Source organism: Xenopus laevis, chromosome 1L (genome assembly GCF_017654675.1).
Source record: "Xenopus laevis strain J_2021 chromosome 1L, Xenopus_laevis_v10.1, whole genome shotgun sequence".
NCBI classification, from domain to species: Eukaryota; Metazoa; Chordata; class Amphibia; order Anura; family Pipidae; genus Xenopus; species Xenopus laevis.
Window position 1 is genome coordinate 167,921,176 of NC_054371.1, and position 20,816 is coordinate 167,941,991.

General features: G+C 40.1%; 1 protein-coding gene across 1 annotated transcript; it reads left to right on the top strand.

Annotated features, from left to right (window-relative positions):
- The first annotated feature begins 1,725 nt into the window (after positions 1-1,725).
- Positions 1,726-19,093, top strand: tbx1.L (T-box 1 L homeolog). Its single transcript, NM_001096675.1, is given in 7 exon segments — positions 1,726-2,287; positions 6,264-6,365; positions 9,615-9,786; positions 10,145-10,300; positions 13,420-13,487; positions 14,414-14,511; positions 17,589-19,093. Coding segments are annotated over 7 exon segments (1,392 nt in total). The 5' UTR covers positions 1,726-1,877; the 3' UTR covers positions 17,975-19,093.
- Positions 19,094-20,816: the final 1,723 nt, after the last annotated feature.

Genomic DNA, 20,816 nt, shown 5'->3' on the forward strand with positions numbered 1-20,816 from the left:
AGGCAAACTGCCCAGAACAAATATAAAAATTTAAAAGATACACGTAATCCAATCTTATACATATATATGTGTGTGTGTATATATATATATATATATATATATATATATATATATATATATATATATATCAGATACCTATAGCAGATACCTGTGCCATAATATCCTTAGAAACGAATATTATTAAAACCTACAGTTCGCATTAGGAAACCAACATGCTATATATATATATATTCAATGCATTTATATATACTAATTGCTCTTTTTCTGGCCCACATGTTGGACGCTCAATAAAATTTGTGATAAGTGAATAATACCTGATATGGATTATGATGTGTATATGTATATATATATATATTATATATATATATGTTCATACAACATTATTATACTATATATATATATATATATATATATATATATATATATATATATATATATATATAAAATATAACAAACAATATGCACATACAGTTAAATATATGTGGGTGTGATACATATATACAAGGCTACACACATAAAAACACAGTCGCACTGAACAGCAAATGAGTAGACAAAGTTACACATATAAAAGTAGTTACCACCAGAAAGGCAGGTCCCTGATCACTTGCGCATCCTTCAGAAGAACAGATACAAATGTATGAATATTAGATGCAGTGAAGTTTGTTATTGCTAAAACTACTAGACTGATTTGCTGAAATGGCACCGACGCAAAATAACGGATTCCCTGGGCCCACAAGCACAAGATGAGGCAATAGGTGCTGTGTGATTAGCGCCCGGCTCAGTGTCAGTTATGTGGGCACCTGCCCTTAATGTCATGGTCCATGTGAGGGCTATAGAAGTCATCTAGGAGCAGGGCAGGCTCTAATAATGGCTAGTGTGCGTGTGGCTTGGGGTCTGGGGTAACCTACCTAGGAACAGGCCATGCCAGATGATTTTCAGCCTCTTTAGCAGCCACAGGCCACCAACATGCAAAGGCAAAATGGTCCCCATGAGAAGAGTCCGAGCTGCATGTGCAGAGTGAGTTGGCCATGCCCTAAGCAACAACACGCCCTGCCCTGCTGCTGCTGCTGCCACACTCCGGGTCACTGGCACTGGGCAGGTATCACTCTGGTGGCCGCTCATTGGTGGCCGCTCATTGGTGCCCGCTGTTTGCTCTTGCTCAGGGAGATCTGCCCTGTTTGTTTTGCTGCGGCTGCAGGTCCCATACTGGTGTGCATGTGTATTGTTTAACAATAGGAAGGGGAGGGCAGAAGGGAGAGAGAGGAGGGGGTACTCGCAGGGTGACGCCTTATATAACTGCACTGAAAAGTGGGTGCCCTGAGGAGGAAGCGCTGATGAGAAGAGGCACTTGGGTGTCAATCATCTGCTTAGAGCTGCGAGTCTCCCAAGCGAGGAAGAGACGAGTTACCTGCAGCTCTCGCTTATCCAAATAATAGCACTAATAGCAACTGCTTGGTGGCAGGAGGGCGGGGGGGCTGCCTGAGCACGAAAGCAACTAAGTCTCCTGCACAGACACCGCCGCAGCCTACACAGGGGAAGTGAGCGCAGACTGGGCCAGTACAGAGAGAGAGCGCACAAGGCACACGGCAAGGACACAAAGGATCTATTTCCAATGGGAATGTTACCCACTTGCAGACTACACCGGGCACTGCCAGCAGCACCAGCCAAAACCTGCCTTGTGTAACTTACAGCTGGGCTCAACTTACTCCAGGGAAAGGGAGCAACAGGGAACTGAGCGCACCTTCCCCATTCTGCTGCCCCACAGCCACTGCTCGGGATCCCCGCACCTTCCCAACCCCTACCCCACGGACAGAGTGGAGCAGCAGCAGCACATTAACCCTTTGTTTTCTCCCCCCTCTTCCCTGTATATTCCTGGGATGATCTCGGCCATCTCCAGCCCCTGGCTCACCCAGCTCTCCCATTTTTGCGATGTTGCAGCTTTCACGGCGAACAGCCTGAGCAGCTTGAACGCTTCGGGGGGCTACCACCTCTCCCCTTCCCCGGGGGACCCGTACAGCCAGCACGAACCCCACTACGAACCATGCTCCGCCAGCCAACACTCGTACAGCTTCGGCCATGCCTGCCCAGAGCCTGAGAGCGGAGCCTCGTCCTCTAGTTGCGCCTCCTCCACCCCGGGGAGCGGCAGTACAGGCAGCAGCAGCGGCAACAAGGCTCCGGTGAAGAAGAACCCCAAGGTGGCCAACATCACCGTGCAGCTGGAGATGAAAGCTCTGTGGGACGAGTTCAACCAGCTGGGCACTGAAATGATAGTCACCAAGGCTGGCAGGTAAGGGCCATCTTTTGCAATGGTTACTAGTGTTGCCCCCGCTGTGCCAATTAGTGCCGCAAGCTGGGGAGAGGGTGGGAGTCAGCCATTTATAGAGACATGAGTTCATTACAGGGATATGTGGGACTTTCTTCATATTTCCTTGCACACAATACCCCAACTACTCTGCATTGGCTGTATGTTTCCCACACTGGCACTAGCAACAGGCATAACCTGATATAGACACACTTGTGACTTGAACAAGCCATTTCTACCCAATTAATCGCCACAACACAGGCTGGGTGGGCCCAGCTGCAGCCACACCACCAGGGCTAACAACAAATGGGGGATTCGGCTGGCTACCCCTGCCCTGGCACCAATATAGAAAATAAAAGCAAAGTCACTGGTACATTTGCGCTCAAACAATTCAATGTTAGCACAATAACCAGCTCAGTTACAGAAACCAACAAAAAAAAGAAAAACGTAGCTGTATGTTCCCCCAAAGTTAGGTAAAAAATGAATAATCACTTTTTATAAGCGGGGGGCATAAAAAATAAATAATATAGCTAAATATATCATATTTGCGCATATTATACTAATCTGCACATAAATATTAGGGACTCTATTATAGTAAAACAACAAGGCAGGTCAGGAAAACTGATATAGAGTCTAAAGATACATGCTGGCTGCATTTCATTAAGCAGAAATTTATGCTATTAAATAGGAAACGCTTTTGTTCAGTCCACCGTGTAGGAACGTAATTAGGGTTCTACATGTATAACTGAATCATATCTTATTTATTTAAAACTCCTGAGTGCTGCATATGTGCATGTGTGTGTAAGTAATATTTCAGTGTGGTTAAGAGAAATTAAATAATTGCTTAGCAATAGTTCTTTTTATCCAAAAATAAATGTATGACTTATAGAATTTCAAGGTTTGTAGATACATTCTACACAGAAAGTAACTATTAAATATAAATATATATGAAATATTAGCCAACGCAGACTATGCAAATGTTTCCAAATGCCCACATCCTATAGTTTTAGCAACATTTTAATATATATATATATATATATATATATATATATATATATATATATATATATATATATATATATATATATATATATATATATATGAATATATATATATGTGTATATATATATATATATATATATATATACAGACAATGTCAGAATTATATATCATTCTATGAAATCCATATGAAATAGATACATGTATATACCTATATTTATAGAAGTGCAGTGGCTTTCAAAGTGTTATATATATATATACGTACATATATATTCTAAATAATTCTGCAGTGCTACAGAAAAACATTAGTAATCATTGTTTGATTTTTTTTTCTTTATCCTTTGATTAAAAAAGGCCCTATAAATACACACACATACATATTTCATTGTATCCACACGCGTATGTGTATGTGTGTATATTAACACGCATTTATTTATAAAACATCATTTTCCTCAGCGTTGTACAATTAAAAAAAAACTTTGTTTTTAGATTAATTGATTCAATTTTGGTTGTTGTTTATTTAAAATATATCCATTGGAGATAGATATAGATATTATTATAACATGCAATAAGAGGTCAAATACATGAAGGCATGGATCCTGGGGTGGCCTTGTGGCTTAGTATAGAGGCTCTATGGGCCCTGACAGTAAGGGTGGCTGATCCCTGTAGGTTGGGAGGCTCTGGCCCACACTGAATGCTTGGAGAAGTCACAGCCCCCACAATGGGCTGTGGACTTTTAGGAACTTCCATCTTTGTTTGCTCATTTCCCCCTCAAAGCTCAGGGTAAATATTATTCCAAGTTACTGAATCCAATTACCTCCCAACAGGTGACTGAGCAGAATGAGCCATTTTGTGCCTAAAAAGCAGGGAGAAAGGAATACAACGAGGTTGGATTGGGGAGAGGGGGGTCTGATTCATATTAGGCATGGCAGCTTCTATATGTCACATGCCCCCTCTGGATTAACCCTTATAGGATTCACTAGTAAATTCCTATTGTATTCAATAGATTGACCAAATAGATATTGCAAATCCCTGCAGAGAACCAGGCCCTAGTGCACTGCATTCTGTCCTATTTCAAAACAGCCTGGGCCTGGAATCTGATGCAGAGCCAATAGATCTCTGGAAATGATGCCATCCTAAGTATACATTGTGCCACTTTCTGCCATGCCATCTGACCTATAATGTACCATGAAATGTCAGTATTAGTACTAACAACGGAGTTCATGCACCTTTAACTCTTCCACTTCCTTTGATGATAAAAGGTTTATATGTAAATAAAAGGAGGCTGATAAGGGATCTGCACATCTGTAACAATTTAAGGGTCTCCCAGGTGGGTTTTAGGAACCTACTGTGCCTTCGGGAAAATGTTTTCCTAGCTGCCATTTATCCCTCGGTCTTGTTTGTTAAAGTAAATTGGGATATTTACAGGGGACTTATCTTCCCCGGCTATGTATAAAGTGCTTAGTCCTTGGCCGCAAATTTCTGCATTTCTCTACACAGTCTTAAAACCAAACTATACATATGTAATTTATGTTTATTTATTTATTTTGCACAATTTGATATTGTGAACATTTTAGGACAACAGCTTATACTTGAAATATTAACCTTTAGTAACATAAATAATACATTACAAATACCTGGCAATATATCCAACGATAAAACAAAAGAGTTTTAGTCAATTCATTATGACGTTAAACGTATACTTTCTTTGGATTGGCTGCGGAATTGCTCCAAAGCCAAACATCTGCTAATAACGTCCCCCTTATTATATGTCAATTAAAGACGATTCATTCTATGACGAATTAATGGAAGAGGAATTTTTGCATGGATTCCATCGTCCTGTTTAGCACTATGCGCTCAATACGCAGCCAGATTTCATCTTTTGGAAATAATTTTCCATTGCGCTGTAATCAGACGGCGCAAAACCCGAGGAAGCCATTGAATTATTCAAGCAGTGACATCTCTAGTTACAAACTGGTGTCTGGGCTTTTAGCTGCAGAGCCCAAGAGAAAGAGTAGGGACCCCCTCCCGGGGAAAACTGCGCCCTTTGTTTGGGGCTAGCGTGAAAGGAATGTAATAAATGACATGCTCTTGCACTCAGAGCCCAGTGCAACTTGTTTAAGGAGTAAATTAGTTAAAAGCACTTCTCAGGGAATGTGTCCCTCCGCTCATCAGGTGTGTGTTTAACCTGTGTGTCCTCCACTCATGCACTAACTGCCAGCTAAACATCTGCGCCCAAGAGAAATCCAACTGCCCGCCAGGCTAAAGCACGCTTGCTGGTGGCAACATTCCTGCTGGGCTGCACTGTATTTGCCTTCATTCTTAATTCTGCTAACAAATTAGGCACACATTCAGACAAGCTGACATCATGGTTCCCTGTCTGTACAGCTAAATAAGAAGAGCAGGGTATTCAGAACTACATTAAGAATTAGTTGGGGGTCTTCCTAAAAAGCTACGGTGGCTTGATTATGCGCATAAATATGTTTATATACAGCACTCTTACTACTAAATAATGGAAGGCGTTTTGGTTGTGTTTTTCGTTTCCCGGTATAAATATTTGCTGGACAGAGGGAATACATAAGTGCAGAATTAAAGAATGCCCCATTGGTTATCTGCTGAAAAGATAAAGCAAGTTATATTTATCAGTGCGATCAATGAAATGTAGCCTGGAGTTAGTTGTTATCCCTGAATCTATTTTCCTTTTCAATCCTTTGAAATTGATACCACAATCCACATGCAAGTCCCAATTAAATGCTATTCACGAAGGGCCATCAATCTAAAGAAATGTCATGCAAAACCTGAGTGTGAAAAATAAAAAGAGAAAAGGGGATGGGGGTATAATAGAAGGCAAGCTGATAGTCTGGGGTGATTGTGCAGCTGCTAGGGCACCCCTGTAATAATAACCATCAACTGTACCCTCTGCCTCCTCACCCCAGCTGACATCTTTCTTCTCTCCTGCCAGGCGTATGTTCCCCACCTTCCAGGTTAAGATTTTTGGGATGGATCCCATGGCCGATTACATGTTATTAATGGACTTTGTACCAGTGGACGATAAACGGTATCGGTAAGTAAAATAAACCATGGCACAGAAGTGGGGATGAGGAGGGGGGTGGCTCACAATGTTTGCACCAATACATAGCAACCTAATCCCTCACCCAGCATTTTGGCCTACAAGCACAGGGGATGTTAACCCAAATTATATCTGCATTAGCAATGTTTGTGACTTTATAATTACTGATTAACAATTTCACACCATAAATATGGTCGTGAGCTTTCAGAACACACATATCTCTGTTACAGTAAGGGCACAAGTCTGAAAATTATGTACACACACATATATATATGTATATATACACAAACAATAAAATTTTATATATATATATATCAATCATACATGCCTATGAAATCATCGACACACACACGAAATTGATGCAAACACATGCAAGTGTGTGTGTAAAATTACACACACATACACACACACATGTATATAAATTAAAAAAAAGTATACTGCACTCAAAACAGAATAGTATTTTGATGCTAAGAGGCAAATAATATATATATATATATATATATACAATATCAAAACAGGGGGGTTGTGGGAGCACTCTAAAGGCTTTAAAGTATATATATAAGTATAATAAATGCTATTGCATATGTACCCAAAACAGGGGTTATTTTGTTACAAAGTTATGATCATAAAATTGATAAGCCACCATACCACGTCAAGGTAAACCCCGAATGGCGGTCCCTAACTTGTTTTATATTTTATGTGCATTTTAGCATTACCTGTAATCAATGTCCGTTGAACGCTGTTTTTTCAGCGTTCAATGGACATTGATTACAGGTAATGCTAAAATGCACATAAAATATAAAACAAGTTAGGGACCGCCATTCGGGGTTTACCTTGACGTGGTATGGTGGCTTATCAATTTTATGATCATAACTTTGTAACAAAATAACCCCTGTTTTGGGTACATATGCAATAGCATTTATTATACTTATATATACTTTAAAGCCTTTAGAGTGCTCCCACAACCCCCCTGTTTTGATATTGTATATTTAGCCAGGAGCTGTGGCATAGCTTCAGTGGTTGTAGCACCCCATACCCCCCCTTTAAACTAGTGGTGATCCTATGCTTTTAAAATTGGGCGTTTGTTTTGGGAATATCTCTCCTTTAAAAGCCTGATTGCTGGCTGGGGAGGATTTAGCCCTTAGTGAAAAAACAGCGTTCAACGGACATTGATTACAGGTAATGCTAAAATGCACATAAAATATAAAACAAGTTAGGGACCGCCATTCGGGGTTTACCTTGACGTGGTATGGTGGCTTATCAATTTTATGATCATAACTTTGTAACAAAATAACCCCTGTTTTGGGTACATATGCAATAGCATTTATTATACTTATATATACTTTAAAGCCTTTAGAGTGCTCCCACAACCCCCCTGTTTTGATATTATATATATATATATATATATATATATATATATATATATATATATATATATATATATATATATATATATATATATACAGTAGAATCCCCATTTTACATTCCATGATTTTAAGTTTTCCCTGATTTTACATTGTTGTTTTATGGTCCCACTTATATATTATGCATAATACATTTCCCTGATTTTACATTTTCCTGGATTTTACATTTTATAGGGGTTCTACTGTATATATATATATATATATATATATATATATATATATATATATATATATATAGGTTTGAAACTGTATTTGATTGAGAAATGAATCTAGTGAAGGGTAGTGCAGGAGTGTGAGAAATTGTGTGTTCTTGTGCTTATGCTGTGGATTGTGTGTCTATTTGTGTGTGTCAGTATAAGCGAGATTTAATTTAGCACACCCAAGTTTCCCCATCTATCTATCTTTAGCCATAAAAACAAGCAGAGTTCCTGTCTGAAATGTTTTTTCAAGGGAATCTTTTCCCCCCAGCCCCAGCTAAAGACTCAAGATTCAGCTCCGCACCATAAAAATGATTAAAATGTATTTTTGTACAGCTGGAAAGAATGCGCGGATCCTTTGGTGTATAATATATCTTGCAAAGCTGGCTCCCCGCCGGTATAAGATCCCCTTGTTTCACCCCACAATGCTGTAAGATTGGAGCTCACAGGCGCTCGCATTATTCCCAAACCAAAATAAATAGACGAAGACAGCGTTTATCTCCCCAGCCTAGGCAATGTGGTTTTATGGAAGGCCTGTGTGTATTATAATTATATTCTTGTACCAATGCTTGTGTCTGTGTGTGTGTACATGCAGTTATACAATTTAAAAAAATCCGCGAGTGTTTTATTGCAGTGATTTAAAAAAAAAAAAAAAGGTCTCTGCTCAAGCTTCGTTTAAAAAACTATTGCTGCAGTTAGTATTCTATTTTATGTACACACATTAGGGTAATGTCAATTGAAAGGCGCACGAGGCTACATGATTCAGGCCAGCACAGTGCACAATTTGTTATTTACAAACACACACCGGCAGATTGCGCTTTTGTGCGATTTCATCATGTACCAATAATGTCGCACATCTGAACAGAATTCTGCTTGCGTCTAAATGGAATCACAATTTTTTGTTGCATTCAGTTAAATGTGACTTTAGTTTTCTGACAGCATTCCTGAAATAAGGAAAAGGGTGATGGATGCTTGGTTTTCAGGGCAATAGGATCAGCTACAGATTTAATCAGAGTGCTGTCACTTAAGGGCTGGTGGCTACAGATCTGGCTAGGAAATGACAGTGATTGGGGCAGATTTCTTAACGTCAACAAGTCTGTACTTTTAGCTTCAAATTCCCCAGATCCTGTGCAATATTAATGCCACGGGCACACAAGTGTTTCCTGGTGGCTTTTAACTGTTTGGGGGGGGGGGGTAGTTGAGGCTAGTCTGTAATATTTCCAGCCCATTTCATACGGACAATATAATTTGTTTTATTGTTTGTTTATTTGGGGGCTTTCTTGTTTTGTTTGCTTATTTTTTTTTCCTTTGTTCAAATAAAGAGTAAAAGCAAATGAGGCAGAGAATGCATATCAGTTGTTAGTTGTAGTTCATATCTGCATTTCATTAGGGGAGAGAGAAAGGCTTATGAGCTGGGGAAAATGATTGCAGGCAGCCAAGTTATTTTCCTATAAAGGACGAGGACAGGTGAAGGAGCTGCATTTTTTTTTAATGTACAGAATGACAGAATCAAATTATAAATGATTTAAAATTGTAAATGTTCGTGTATGGATGCAGCTGCATGTAGAGGCTCCCAGGTGACCTTGCACTAAATGTCACCTCTGTGTTCCCCCCCCCCCCAGGTATGCCTTTCACAGCTCCTCGTGGTTAGTGGCAGGCAAAGCAGACCCGGCCACACCCGGTAGAGTTCACTATCACCCGGATTCTCCAGCCAAGGGGGCTCAGTGGATGAAGCAGATCGTGTCCTTTGACAAACTGAAACTGACAAATAACTTATTGGACGACAACGGGCACGTGAGTATGACTGTATGAGATGGGGTTGCAGTCAGGCCAGGGTTCAGGGCTGGTTGCCTTCCTTGCATTATGGGCTAATGGGAAGACTGTGCATGTGTGTGGGGGCGTATTTTGTGTATCCAAACAATTGTTACAGTTGCATGCAAAGATGTATTTGCATCTGTCATCTATCAATCACAGTTTCCTGTACTGCCCAGAGCAGGAGGCAAAGCCTGTGGCTCTCCACTTGTCACGGGGTATGCTGGGAAATGTAGTTTGGCGAGAGATGGAAAGTCCCATTAATTCGGCTATTATTCAGCTATATAGCGTGTAGAGCTACTGATGTGATGCCAATTGTCCCTGTGTGTTGTTGTTGCAGATCATCCTGAACTCCATGCACAGGTACCAGCCCCGCTTCCATGTGGTCTACGTGGATCCGAGGAAGGACAGCGAGAAGTACGCAGAGGAGAACTTTAAAACGTTCGTGTTCGAAGAGACGCGCTTTACGGCAGTGACGGCCTATCAGAACCACCGGGTGAGTAGGGCTGGAGCTGATTAGGCAGCCGCGGAGCTCCCAGTACACGACGGAGCAGGCCTCTCCCAGTGATGGATGATGGGCCGGAAAGAGCCAGAGCAGTCCAACCTCGCACACTAGGGCTTTGCTCGCACGGAAACGTCAGCTCGTTGCCTCACAAATAAATACATTTCCCTGCGCTTATCCTTTTCCAACTTCTGGCCCTGTGAGCGCGTCACTTCCAATTAGGAAAAGGCCGTTACTAAAAAGGCAGAGTAACATTTACATTACGCGCATATAGGCCCGGATACTAGTGTTACAGAATAAACACTTGCATGGGAACAGCGCTGCCTCTATAGACTAAATAACCCTCCGGCCACAAGCTCTATTGGGCCTTGAACCTGGCTAATGGCTCTGACGGCACTGGGGAACCTGCTAGCGTAGTGGCGCAAGGCATTCTGGGGAATTGTGTCCTTCTAAAATGGTACAACCTGAAATAGGGGGTGTCACTTATAATAATCCATTCTAAATATTCATTTGCATCATGTGGTTCACTAAAACTAATAACGTAATATCCCCTGGGAGTCCAGAGACTTGTGTAAAAACAATTGCAATAGATGGTACATGATTATTTCGTACCCTTCCATAACCTGTCACCCGATAATAATTATCAGTAATACGCAGCAGCAGTTATGTACAAAGGCCGCTAAAATAGTTTCCTCAGTTACAATGACAGAAAACGAAGGCATTCCGGCGTGTACAAGTCTAGTTTATTGTGTATTATTGGGAGAATAAGCGGCTAGTATTGGCGTTATACAATGGTGCGACGTCGCAGCGGCAGAAATGATATATTAAATGGGGAATGTACCACTCCAGTTTGCATTTATACTTTGATAAAGAGTAAAAGGTATAAGTAGAGCAGATTCCATTAGACACAGACTACAAGTTATCCAGGGCCCGTCAGGCGTTATAAGTTTAACCGGGTCAGTGCCAGTCAGAGGTCTCTGGGCCACAGACACAGCACATGGCCACACTACGCTCTATTTATTGGCAAAGCGTTTAGCCCGGGTCTTGGTGCTGCTCACAACAGTCACGAGGCTGCAGGACACGCTGAGGCTCCTGCCATTTCCCTGATGATGTGGGACAGCTGCGCCGTGTCTGCCCCGCTTCCCCCATCTCCCCGGCCTGTCTCTCTCCTGCTTTTTATCAGCTCGGCCTCTCACTATCACATTGTCACCACACAAGCTGCCCCTTCCGGGACCCCCAGTCCGACACTTCTCATCTATACACACGGCGACTTGCTTAGCGTTCACCCCCTGCACTGACTTACACGCGCCCAAACTGGGAAAAAAACTGCAGTATAAAAGTACCACAGCGCATTCAGCAGTTACCCCGCCATGTCTGGGACACAATTCCATATTTTCTAACAACGAACAAAATAATACATTACTTTAATGTCTGAATAGCGGACAATTGTCTCATATTCCTAACGAATGCGAATAGACAAACTACTCTGAGACTTCAGCTGCCATTTTGGGTCAGATTTACTAGGCCATGATGCTCCCTCATGTTTTAACATTTCTCAAAAATGGTAAAATATGGAGAAATTCAATAAGGGAAAAAGCCCATGTTTCCAGTGATGATAATGCATGACTTAAGCGAAATTCGTTTTAAGATGTAATAAATTACATTACACACCATTGTCTCTCGTTCTCTCTACATATGCTACTTTATAATTATGTTTTACCCCTTGGCACCCACAAAACATTTCAGCCAATAGTTTTACCCAAATTAATTAATGTCACTATTGGAATTATAGTAACATTAATGGCACAAAATGCAGCCCACTAACACACACAGACATTAAAGGGAAACTACATGTTTTGCATAATAAAATCAATTATAGTTCTAAACAACTTTCCAATAATTATTCATGAAATATTTTCGGTGGTTTTAAAGTTATTTGTAAATGTAAGTGCTACAGGAAGCAGCATCTGTGCTGCTGTGTTATTATTACATTTTCTTTTAGTAGGCAAAGAGAGAACAAATTTAAATGCATACAGAATGAACCCTGATTCACTTAGAATCATTATATGGGGTTGTTCACCTTTGAGTTAACTGTTAATATGACGTAGAGAGTGATACTTGCTATCGGTTTACATTTTTTATTATTTGTAGCTCTTGAGATTATTTAGATTTTTATTCAGCAGCTCTCCAGTTTGCAGTTTCAGCAATCTGTTTGCTAGGGTCCAAATTAGTAATTACCCTAGCAACCATGCACTGATATGAACAAGAGACCGAAATGTGAATAGAGTGGGTCTGAATAGAAAGATGAGTAATAAAAAGTGGGAATAACATTACATTTGTAGCCTTATAGAGCATTTTTAAATGGGGTTAGTCATTGGGAGTCAGATGGCAAATAACTCAAAAACTATAAAAAAATAAATAATGAAGACCAATTGAATATAGTTCTATAGTATACTAAAAGTTAACATAAAAGTGAACCAACCCTTTATGCAGGTGTTAATGCAGTCATTTTGTATAATAGACGAGAAACACATTATTTACATAATAAAAAATAACCTTATTGCCTCCAAACCGATAGATTAAAATGTATTTGTATTAACACTGATAATAACACCAGGTCAAATCAGACTTTATACAGTAAATAATTACTGCTACAATGTAACTAAATAAATACTGCACCAAAGCTACCTGCAGCTGACAACATTTGTGCCAACTCTGTTTGGATTTTGAAATCTGGTATAAAACCTGGTGTCATGGAAACTGTGGCACACATGGGTGAAAACCTGGATTCACCAGATTCCTAAATGGGCCAATGTTGTGGACACTAGGCTAATGACAGAGCCCATATAGTTTTGGAGGAGCCAGTGACTGCACACATAGTGGCATTTGGGTCTGATTTCTATATTTGGAGAGATTGTACCAAAGACTGATTGGACAAAATCATTTTTTGGGGGTCACAATCACAATCATTGTACAATTTGGGTTAAAATGGACCCACATGCATGAAAAACCTGTGCATAGTCTGAAAGAAAAAAAACACCTGTTGTAGATATTAGAGGAAGCATAGCAGTTTAGAACAAAGTCCACTAATACACTCTCCTTGTCCTCTTCAGATTACACAACTGAAAATTGCTAGCAATCCATTTGCCAAGGGATTCAGAGACTGTGACCCAGAAGACTGGTGAGTGTATTTCTTTACAGAATGGAAACGTTTAGGAATTGGACGACAATTGGCCCTATTGGTTAAAGGAGTTTCTATAGAAGTTACTAGTGTTATTAACCCATTCATCACCCACAGGCTGCAGTAAACAGTTGGCAGAAAAGGAGTTAAATTCCTTTTGTTTTGCTACTAATGAGTTAAGTACAGAGAGCAATTTCTTAAAAAAATAGCCTTTTGCTGTACATTATCTAGGAGCCTGCGTAGGTGCATGTGCTTGCATGTCTGCCCGGGGCTGCTGTGTGATGTGTTTGCACAATACACACAACTTTAAATGCACAAAAGAAAGTGAAATGAAATAATTTGCTTTCTACTATGCTCCATCATATATTTCTATATACAACTTACTTTAGGGGTTCTTAAGTTATGGGTCAGACCCCCCCATGTTGTTTAGGCTAGGCAGCCAAAAGAAGCAACCCTCTAGTGATCCCTTTTTTTGTTTAACAATAAAATCTGTAGTAAATAAATAGCTTGTAACTGCACTAGATACAAACATGAAGTTTCTTCAATCTCCCTGTTTTCTTGTCTTTTAAACAACAGGCAATAATTAGCCCCTTTAACAATGTGAAATGTCTTCCTACACTAAAACAATTGCAATTAAAACAGGGTGGATAACCAATTTTTAGGGCATGAAGCTGATTCTTTAATGTAAGAATATTAGCGTAGGTAGCCCAGAAACGTGTTGTTATCTAGAGCACTCTATGTTAAATAGAGCCATAATAGTAATATTGTCTTTTTCATGGCACAACCTCCGGTTATAGGCCATTTATATTAATCTTATCATTTTTGCAGTTGTAAATAGATACCAAAGACAGGACGGCAAGCAGATTCTATTTGTTAGTTTTTGTTTTGGAAAGCTCTGCCTAACCTTCATGCTTACACCTTTGCAGGCCCAGAAATCATAGACCTGGATCCCTCCCTCTTATGAATGCTTTTGCAAGGTCTAGGAATCCTGTCTCCTCCCCTCCACAGAATGGAAGTGATAAAGGTTAGTAGAAAATTCACAGGCTTTATCATCAATGTCAGTTATACTTTTTTTAAGCAAAGTGTGAGGTTCTATTATTTAACCTCCTAAAGTAAGATATCCAAATAAATGTCTCTGCGGTAAGGTTGCCACCTTACCGCAGGTTGCCACCTTACCGCAGGTTGAACACATATGGAATCTACAGTCTGCATGGCGAATTAGCACTTCATTTAGATGCATGGCTGCACATAAATCAGTCCAGTCTGCAGCATACATCTAAATGAATTGCTGATTAGCCAGGCATGTGTTCGGGGTGAGGTGGCAACCCTACTCTGCGGGCACAAGTGCAATACACAGGTTTTGCACACTGATGCACTAATATCCAAAGTAAGCGTTTTTCATGTCATTCCAAACCCAAAAGAGCTAAACCCTACTTACATCTAGCATATGTTTTCTCTGCATTAGTTTTGCAAACTAGCAGTATATTTTGGCCTTATTGTCCATGGCCTTTATATTTGCCAGCTCCAGCCGTTGGTAAATATAACACATCGTGCTGTGATTACCACATACTTTAGATTTTTCCCAGTTTTGTCTTTCAAACAAAAAAATGCAGCTCATTGTGTGAGTGGCCCCAGTGTTTAGTGGTAAAAATACACTTACAGCTCATTGAAAACATGGCCTTCATACTAAGCACTTGCACAGGAATCATGACTTCTAATCCCCTTAGGGGAAAAAATGCTGTAACACACACACACACCAGTAATTTGTATTTTGGATGACAAGGCATAGCTTTTATATCCACTTAAAAAATATTCAGTATGTATACAAGATTTTAACTGGCAAAGAATGAGATTAATTAACCCTTACGTGGATCACGTGCTAGTAAGTTTTATTTCAGAAGCTTACTATAACCTCTACACTTCAATTTCCCTGGCAACAGTAGAAGTCACTGCCTGTTAGGATTGCTTGCCATACAACAGTACTAGTCTTCTGGGGTCCTATTGGATGGAATGTTCTCAGGTTGTCAGCAGAGACAACGCAAGGATTTACATGCATGCCCACTACCCTCCTGCAGCTCATTGCTACTGAAGGCAGTTTGCTTCTCATCAGAGTAATCTGCATTAGAGTCACTAAGGGAGACTTACCCATGCCACAAAGCTGTAATCATGCTTCTTAAACTGGAGGTCTACAGGCCTCATATGGTCCTATGATTGTATAATATCCTTCTCCAGAATATGCTATAAATGGATAGTTAGTCTATAACATGGAAAAAGTTGGAACAACTACAACATGGAAAAACAATACATGGAGTACTGACGAGACAGGCTCAGGACAGATAAGTACTCTTTTGGACAGTTTAGAGAATCCAGATAGTAGTTGTCCTTATTATGATATCTAGCTGCAAGTATGTGAAAATAAATAGGTCAAAATCAGCAGACTGCCCAAGTTTGGAACTCAGACGTTCACTCACTATAAGATTGACCCTTTGAGCTATGATCTTGGCATAGATCAAAGGAAGGCGTAAATGTAACATCTACAGCACTTGCTCTGTAGTCCTTTATGGTCAATGGCACTTTGAGTAAACATATGCTTTATTGTGCTTTATTACCACATCACATATTTATAAAAAGCCTTTACACTTTTTAAACAGCACTGTCTAGTTAGAGTAGGGAGCAAATAGGAATACATAAACATCTGTATAAAAAAAATGTGGCTAACCAACAACAAATATATAGATACATATACACACACATATGCACTAAAATATAACACAAATAAAGAGCACTTTGCAGTTATGTGCAGCCCTCCCATGCAGCCCTGTTCTTTGCCTTAATCTAGGAATCTCCACATGGAAATAGAGGGCTTTCTTTTTTTTATATTACCACACACACACCGTGGGAGCTTTCCATGCTACTGACGCTGGAGATTAGGAAACTGTCCCACACGGGTACTTTCTACATGTATTTATTTTCCATTATGAAGAGTAAACAGCTTTAGAGACAACCAGGGGCCCATCCTCTATAGCACACTTTGGCTCTGGCCAAATAAATACAGTCTGTATTTGTTTAGTGTTGCACAACTTCAAGAAATTTCAAGCGTGTACATACTTGTCAGTCACTTCATTCAGATTTCATCCCTATAAGAATGGCTTGTCAGGAGGACACAGGATTCAGAGCCCTACACAATGTTATGGAATGGTGGCTTTTCAGAAAGTGGTTTTGTTGCCCTTTTCTCCTCCCTCCACTCCGTCTGGATTAATGTGAAATACACAGTTTACTTTTCAGATAGACTTTCTTGTATTGTTGGCAGCTTCTGTGTTAGAGCCAATGGAAATCCCAGTGTTTATTTTACTAACATGGTTAAAGAATATTTGACCAGTTAATACAACAGCAAAAATAATAAATAGCTTTTTTCCCCTCTTATTCTGTGCATTTGCTTTTTCTATAGTTTCTATCCATCTGTCATGTTATGTTGAACCACAACTTGCCAGACTCTGGGTAGTTTGGAGAATTAATCTTTGCAGTAGACATTTACTACAGAATGAGAGTGAACCAACATAAACGGATTTAAAAAAAACAAGTGAATTTGTGACATTTACACAGGTGTGAACTGTAAAGTCTAGCTAAAACTAAATATTTATATGAATTACCATCTTTAGATCAATCCTGGCATTCGTTTTTGTTTATGTCACACAGAAATGAAATAGGTGGTTTTGGCATTGAGTATCTTCTATGCATGACAAACATAACATATGTCTGTGCGATGGTGGCTATACAAGGGCACAGATCAGGTCTGGTAGAACTACTAACTACGGGTAAATTTGGGCAAAAAGACTGAATCACAACAGGGTCCAGGCATCTGGTCAACTTCTCCAATCGGAGCCTCCCATGTGTTGCCATTGTGAGCCATAAGTACCTGCTACTGTAGAATGAGATTTAAGTGTTTCTAATTCCTCAACATTAGTTATTGTAAATCTTTCTAATTTTTTTACTCGCGCAAAAGGAACATTTGGATCAATCCGAAATACACAGAATAAATATTTTGCTGAAAATATTATGTCAGATGAGCCAAAGACTAATGACGTTTTTTTTTTTTTGCAGATGGAGATGGCCGAAGAGAATATGAAAGAGATGCTAGTGTTACACCTCTGCATGGGGATGCAGCACATCAACAGCTTATGTCACGAGTACTCAGCCCGTCCCTGCCTGTTCCTGGTGGACTTGTACCTCTCAGTACTGGCAGACCCAGCCCCCCACATGAACTGCGCCTAGACCCCCATTCTCAAGGCTCAGAACCACTGCACCACCATCCTTACAAGTACCCAACCAGCTACGATCATTACCTAGGAGCAAAAACCCGACCGGCCCCCTACCCTTTGCCAAGTATCAGAGGACATGGCTACCATCATCACCCTATGAACCCAGCAGCAGCAAATATGTACTCGGGAGCTGGTGCACCAGGCGGTTATGAATACGGGCCAAGATAACATCTGCAGCAGGAGCCTATACTTATTGAATGACTATTTAATAAATATGTAAGACAATGGATGTTTCATGCATGATTTTAATTATTCAGTAGTGTATTGGATATTACATTACTGTTAAAATGAAAGCTGACCTCTCCCTAAAGTCACATGGGCAGCCCTGCAGCTTTATCAGTAATTTGTGAAAATCATCATGCAAACAAACTGGATCATCTAACAAATCCTGCTCGAGCTGTTCCGATATTACATCAGCAGAAAGCAAGCAAAGGCACTTGAGTTTGTCGTCTTTTTTCTTTTATTTGTTCAAATGCTAACTGGAAACAGAGGACAGACACGTTGAAGAGGAGGTGTCCAGGGACCTCTGTACATGCACATGTTTATTAAAGCTCCAAGTCTCCTTCTGCTTGTGGAGGAGATAGTTCATCCCACCAGACCTCCACAGATGCACTGTTCAATTACTAACTGACATCAGTCCACCCACCAAGGGCATTGACTTTTATGGGGCCTGGTGCACTAATAACGCTTGTAAGAAGCCATATACTTTGTTTTGCTGTTGGTTTTATTTTCAATTTCTTGAAAAAAAATGTTCAGTTGGCGCAGGTGCAGAGGAATTCTGAGGCGATATGTAGTAAGCTACTTCTACCTGCCACTGTTGTTACCATAATCCACCCACTCATAAAAAATTTGTTTTTCCAAAGCCATTTATCCATAACCCCTACTGACTGCATTAGTATGTAATGTCTCATCAAGAAATGTGTGTTTTGTGACTCAAACAATTATAAATTTGCAGTGTATTTTCAAAATGTAAGTCTGTTTACCTCCCCTAGATTTTTTTTTTATCCAGTGACAAACTATAGGAAGGTGGGTGTACGGAAGTTTCCCATGATATTGCAGAACTATCATTTATCAAAGGAATCCATCCAGGTTGAAATATGGATCTCTAAGGGCAGGAGTTTCTAAAGTTACGTTTTTCTTTCTTCTTATTTAACATGAAATTTTTATTTTGCACTTCATTAACACACAGTACACAGTGTACTGGAGCAAAATCATGGCGAATATGCTGTTTCTGGGGGGGGGGACAAAGGGTGTAAACTGAAAAAATAAAACAGTAAACCAATTTAACAGACTCTATTTATGACAATTATTTATATATTCCCTAATCCTCCCCCCCCCCGCTTTCGTGGCTTCATATCCAATAAGGGTTACATAAGAACAGCAATAATAAAAAAATATAAATTTGATCTAAGTATAAATTGTTGTTCTACTTATAAACAAAGTGCTGCTTAATCACACATTAAAGCATGACACTTTTTGGAGTCACATGCCTTCAGAAGTAGTCAATGAAGCCAGTCACCCCCTCCTAAACATCAGACCATGGGAGCTTACTTACTTTGTTTGTTTTGACTAGTCCTGCTAGTCCTGTTAGTTATTGGGCAGTTGCCCAGACCCTGTCATTGGGCCCGTACAGTTGGGTCTTTATGAGTCAAAGGAGCATATTATCTATATTTTGTCTGTATCCATATACAAAGAAACAGTTTAAATGAATGCCCCCCCACAGTCCAAATACTCAATTTGCTTAATGTTTTATATCCAATTCCTAAATTCTAGCCACAAAGTAGTTGAGTTGCACCAAAGGTTCTAGCAATCTCTAAAATCCTCTGAGCTATACTCAACCTATGACGTGCAGTTTAGATGGATACCTACAGAACAGGTTTCTCATACATGTTTTATTGTATTTTCCAAAGAAAGGGTTCACACGATTCCTTCGGTGTTGAAAAAGAGTTTTCATATTTATTTTCTTATTCTTTAAACATCCCCCCCCAACAAGGTGGGCCAGTGCATCCAAAGAATAATTTCTGCATACCCTGTAGATAAATATGTAGATACTTTTGTAGATATGTATTACTGTAACCTGTTCAACTGAAACGTCACTGAGCTTTTATAAATGTTATTTTGCCTTTTTATAAAAAAAAAAAAAAATTAGCCTTGTGTTTTATTTCCTAACGAATGAAAAAAGCCATAATTGTTGCGAAAGAAGACTTAAATTGCAATGTAACGGTAATGGCTATTCACATAAATCAATTAAAAACACAGACCAGTATGGGAGTGGTTAAAATGAGGGCTGGAGTCTGTACAAGAAAGTACAGGCTAAATAAAAAAAAGTTAACTGCACATTTTCTGGCAATTTTAAAAGTAAACCAACTTCAAATAATTTGCCTTCCCCTCCCGACCCCCTGCCATTGCTGGGGTTTTTATTTGGTTCTGGCCATTACCCAATGACAGACCATATCCTAAGCCATTCTGTTGTACAAGGATTTTAATACAAGGCTAAAGGTGCCCATACATGGAGAGATCCGCTCGTTTGGCGATGTCGCCAAACGAGCGGATCTCCCTCCGATATGCCCACCTTGAGGTGGGCAATATCGGGCTGATCCGATCGTGGGCCCTAGGGCCCAACGATCGGATCCTAACGATGCCTACGAATAGATGCGGCCGCTATCTGATGGGATTTTCTGTCCCATCCAATCGAGATCTGGCCGACTTTCGGCCAGATCTCGATCGGTGAAGCCCGTCGGGGGGCCCCATACACGGGCCAATAAGTTGCCGACACGGTCTGTCGGCAGCTTTTATCGGCCCGTGTATGGCCACCTTAAGACTGACAGTAGAGGCTATGAGAACAATTCAATACCTATGATGGCTTAGACTTAGACGGTTATTTACTAAAACTCAAATTTATCGAAAATTGTTATTAAACCAAGCTCAACCAAACTCTCATCTTCAATTTTATCTTCAAATTGTAAAAGGGGCATCTCCCATTGACTTATATATGAGCCGACAGGTTTGA